The sequence below is a fragment of the Ochotona princeps genome, chromosome 24 (assembly GCF_030435755.1).
Source record: "Ochotona princeps isolate mOchPri1 chromosome 24, mOchPri1.hap1, whole genome shotgun sequence".
Lineage (NCBI taxonomy): Eukaryota > Metazoa > Chordata > Mammalia > Lagomorpha > Ochotonidae > Ochotona > Ochotona princeps.
The window spans coordinates 3,278,338-3,283,475 of record NC_080855.1 but is presented as its reverse complement, the minus strand read 5'-3'; the positions used below and the strand labels follow the sequence as shown (position 1 = coordinate 3,283,475).

The 5,138-nt window shown below is 54.1% G+C and overlaps 1 protein-coding gene across 1 annotated transcript; it reads left to right on the top strand.

Annotated features, from left to right (window-relative positions):
* The first annotated feature begins 2,136 nt into the window (after positions 1-2,136).
* Positions 2,137-5,138, top strand: LOC131483263 (speedy protein E4-like). Its single transcript, XM_058681016.1, has 7 exons — positions 2,137-2,218; positions 2,704-2,891; positions 2,922-3,129; positions 3,497-3,555; positions 3,984-4,069; positions 4,728-4,896; positions 5,024-5,138. The coding sequence occupies exons 1-7, from the start codon at positions 2,137-2,139 to the stop codon at positions 5,081-5,083; spliced, it is 852 nt and encodes a 283-aa protein (XP_058536999.1). The 3' UTR covers positions 5,084-5,138.

Sequence of the window (5,138 nt, the reverse complement as noted above, 5' to 3'; positions counted from 1 at the left end):
CCCACAATGTCGTACCCAGCAAAATTTCCCTTTGTCTTAGAAAATGACATAAAATTCTTCCACAGTTAACAAAAGTTAAAAGAATTTGCCTCTTGTGTATCCTGCACAACACAGGATACTTCAAGATGTTCTCTTTTTTTTATTGCATTTCATTTTTTTAATTAATTACATTGCATTATGTGATACATTTTTTATGCATTGGGATTCCCCCCTCCCTTCCCAAAATCCTCCCTCCACGGTGGATTGCTCCACCTTGTTACATTTCCAAAGTTCAAATTCAGTTGACATTCTTTCATTGGAGGTATTTACCAAGCATAAAGGCCAGCATCTTATTGTCCTCGTAAGTTCAATGGTTTCTTGGTGAGACCATCTCTAGTCTGAAGGTAGAGCCGGCAGAGTATCATCCCAATCAATTAAAAGCCCCGACATAATATTTCCAACCATTTACAACATTGTGGTATTAATTGACATGGTATTGATTAACCAATATGTTAATAGGAAAATGCAGGTTCTCAACCACAACCTGTGACTTCTTCATAGAATTTCAATTTTACTTTATATTCAACCATGTTCTATACACCTTAAAATGGCTTAGATTGCTATTCAGCTGTCTCATGCCTATTTTAATTTTAGTATTTAGCAGTTTATAGCATTGAAGCACGTTTTCGCTGAACCTGGCTGTTTTTCAGGTGGTCTAACTCTATAATTCTAACAGGATATATGTCAACAGTTTAGGTGAGCATGTATAGGAGGGGTGTGCAGAGAAATCTTCCATACCCCAGTGAGGAGTAACTAAACTTTGTGTCCCACCAGTGAGTTATAAGTGCATCCCCACTGACCGTTTCCTGTCTGTTTATAAGCATCTCTTGACAGAGTAAAGGAATAGCACCCACCAAAACCAACAACATCCCAGGAAAAGAACAACACAAGACTAAATCAATGAACAACCCGTTGCTAAAAGGACACAACCAAAATACCACCCATTCCTAGTAACCCTCAATACAAATGGCTGAAACTCATCAAGCAAACATCACAGATTAGCAGACTAGAACTAAAGAAAAGAAAACGAAAACAAACAAATAAAAACTGAAACACACATCTGTCTCTTGCCAACAGGAAACACACCTCACCAACAAACCATATGAATATAACCAGCGGAAACTCTACCTCATGGATTTTGGAGAACTGGGTCTCCTCACTTGCTAAGCCTGAGCAGTGGACAGCATGCCCAGATGCACTTGGGCCATAGGGCAGCTCACCGAGGTCTGCAGACGACATTTAGTACCATGTAGACGATGGGAGACAGAACAACTCGGACAACTCTACAAACCAGGATTTAGCATCAAGCATCTGGGCAAACAGACACTCTAAGGTGGACAATGTCAGTCAGTGGACCTTAGAAGAAGAATTTCCTCATTCTTGCAGCAACAAAACCAACACCATTTCAGAACTATCAAAACCACTTAAGCAGTCCCCTCAGACTCTCATCCACATTTGGGACCTGGGATCATGTGGGGTGGCTGTCCTCCATCCCCAGCCACTCATGCGCTTAGGATGCTGGGTATGGCTTCACCTCTTCTTCTTCCCTTTCCCCAAGAACACAGAGAAGAAAATGAACATCAGAAACGATGGTGTCATGCATGTGAGCCTATTCCTCGACCCTTCCCATGGGATAGAGTGGTACACATGGACATGGATCCATCTCAACTACACAATCAACATCAAAATAAAATCATTTTATAAAAATCATTGCAAATGAGCAGGGAGGCCAGAGGCCTGGAGTGTGGTTGTGGACAGTGTGGTCAGAGATGGGGTCCTGGGTCAACCAAACGAATGGTCCACACAGGGTCAAGTGTCAGGCAGGTATGGCAGTTGCTCTTGCGATGATTAGAGCTGGTTGCCAGGTTGGAATAACAGATGACATCAGAGGATTCTGCCCCTCCTGATTGGAGGAGCCACACTCGGTGGCACCTGCCAGCACTGGCTAACTGCATCTTCTCTGAGCTGGGCTTCAGTGTTGACTCCCAGGCTGAGGAAGACACGGTGTGCGCTTGAGCCAGACAGGCTTGATCGGGAAGGACTGTGAGAGATCAGGGTGTGGGTCCGCGACAGGGAGCCAGGGCTTTGAGGAAGACCATGGCCAGCTGCGAAGCGGACTCCCAGATCGAGGACTGTCCCCAAGAGGCGCTGGTGGCTGATGAAGTCCCAGGACCATCAGGTGAGGGGCCCCGAGGGAGTGGGAACTGAGAAGGTTGATGGGGAGGAGGAGGGTGGCAGCAGTCCTAGGGAGCTGAGGACAAGTGTGATGGCAAAGCAGGCCTCGGGGTCCGGGATTGGAGGAGAGGCCTGGAGGAGGGGACCAGGATGCCCACCAGGACACAACCCCAGGGAGCTAGGCATGGCAGTGCGGGGACCGAGAAACCAGTGGTGGTCCTGGCTTCCTGAGGAAGAGTAGGAGACAGGCTGGGCGTTGTTGGGTGTTGGGGGAGGTGGCAAGTGTGCCATGTGTCAAGGAGCAGGCGGCCTCAGGAGCAGGCCCCAGGCTGGGGCTGGGGAGCATGGCCGGCTTCAGTTACTCTGTGGGGACCAAAACTAGAGATGGCCCATCACAACACAGCCAATTCCTTCCCACAGCCCCACGCATGGACACCAGCTCCGAACCCCAGAGTTCTGCCTGCAGCAGAAAGAGGCCTTGGTCCACAGCCTTCCCAAACTCGGGGTCGGACTCAGAGATGGAGGCGGCAACTGAGATGCAGGGCCCCTGCCCTCAGGGTTGCAGGGCGAGCTCGCCCCAGAACTCCAGCCAGAGGCGCAGACAAAGCACAGAGCCCATGAAGAGCTGGGCTGTGGAGTGGCTTCTCGGGCTGAAGATGAGGCTGAAGAAGCAGCATGTGTCAACAGGGTCGGACTCAGAGACGGAGGTGACACCTGTGCTGCAAGGGCACCTGGCCTCAGGGCTGCAGGGCGAGCTGGGTATGGAGCCCAACCCAAAGGTGCTGATAAACAAGCGCACAAGCCCCATGGAGAGCTGGGCTGTGGAGTGGCTCATCGGGTCGAAGATGAGGCTGAAGAAGCAGCGTGTGTCCACGGTGCTGCCTGAGCACCACAAGGTCTTCAACAGGCTGCTCGGTAGGGGATGAGATGGGGTGGTGGGTGGGGGTCTTTGGGTGGGTCCTGGAGGACCAGGAAGGAGCCTTGAGTGTGTAGTGAGAGAGTGTGTAGGTGAGAGACTCACCTTTCTGGGGCCTAGGGAGAGCCTTGGGTCTGCCATGCTCTCTGACACACGTCAGCTCTTGCTGCCCATGCCCACCAGTGGGGCTGGGGAGATGCCAGGGTCACTGTTATGCCGGGGTGTCTCCCACTGATCACCCCATGGAGACTCAAGTAGGGCTCAATGGCACATGGGCAGCCACTGCCATGTGCCTGCCTGAGACTTCCCCAGAAGAGGCCAGGGCCCGCCTGCTTCTCAGCCTAACACACTGGCCCTTTTTCCCAGAGGATCCCGTGGTCAAGCGGTTCCTGGCCTGGGACAAGCAGCTGAGACTATCTGACAAGGTGAGTGGGCCCAACACACGCGGATAGATTGGGTTGGGGACACACGGCATAGCACCCCTGCAGTCATCTGCCCCTGCACGTGCCTCCACCCAGCACGCACACACAGTGCCTGCCCTTTCCTGACGGGACCTGCATGTGTGACAGAGCCTGTGGCAGCTCTGCTCCCCACCGAGACTGCTGCCTCTGTGCCAGGCCCCAGGTCAGGCCAGCCCGGATGTTGCAACTCTGGTGGGCGTCCCTGATGATCTGGGTCCACGTCCCCTGCTTCCTGCTCCTCCAGAGCCGTGGGAACCCCAGCTGCCCTCACTCAGACCCCTGGCAGTTGCAAGGCTACACTGGGTGGCAACAGCCCACAGCCCCAATCCCCAACACCCGGTCCTGATTCTCGTCAACTCAGGACTCATGTCGGGCTCCCCTCTCTCCCTCAGTACCTGCTGGCCATGGTCGTGGCCTACCTCAGCAGAGCCGGCCTCTTCTCCTGGCAGTACAGGCGCATCCATTTCTTTGTAGCTCTGTGAGTATTCTGCTTCCCGACTCTCTGCCCTGGCCCCTGTGGGCCTGAGTCCTCCGAACACCTGCAACAGCAGAGTCAGCTCCAACACCACACCCTCCCTCTGCTTCTCTGGCCTCCCAGCGCTGCTGCCCAGCCGGCTTCCGGGGCCACACTTTCTTATCCCTGACCTGCTGGGCCCAGGCCCGTGGGGCAGGGTCATGTCACAGTGCCCACAGGCTCTTACAGGCTTGGCCCTACTTTGCACATCTCTAGGCATCCATGTGGCACTGAGTGTAAGATGACAGCTCAGCTTCTGCCTTTTTTGGCACATCGTTCACTCAGTACAAGGCCTTGGCTGCTACATGCCATGGGCCAGAGAGTGTGACAGGGAATGTGGAGCTACAAGCTGCATGTTGAAGGAGTGCATGGGAGTGCATGGACACGGTGTGTCTGCACTAGGGTGCATGTCTGCGCAGTTGGGGAGGTGTGTGCACCTCATTAAAGTGAAGGGGTGGGGAGGGCAGGGATGGCATGGATGCAGTGCCCAGGGCGCAGTGGGAGGCATTCTCTGCCAGTTCAAGTCCACCTACAGGGGCAGTGAGGGCGCCCATTCAGAAGCTGAGCTTGGCCACAGGCCTTTCTGCTGGGAGCATGCCAAGAGATGGGCTTTCTTCCACAGCTACCTCGCCAACGACATGGAGGAGGACGACGAGGCCCCCAAGCAGGCCATCTTCTCCTTCCTCTATGGCAGGAACTACGCCCAGCGGCCCTTCTTCCACAAACTGCGCCTGCAGTTCATGCGCTGCATGGGCTGGAAGGCCAGGGTCACCCTGGAGGAGTGTGAGGAGGTAGGTGGGTGAGGCTGTGGCGGCTTGAGCAGGGCCCAGGAGCCGGGCTGCAGGGCCCGGGCTTGGGATGTGGGGACAGATCAGAAGGGCCAGGGAGGAGCCTCTGAGGGAGCGTTTGTCTTTCCAGATCCAAGCCTATGACCCAGAGCTCTGGGTGTGGGGGCGAGACCGGGCCCTCCTTTGCTAAGCGGCTGCACTGAGACCAGTGGGCACCGGCCAGAGGGCAGGTACGTGCAGGTCCT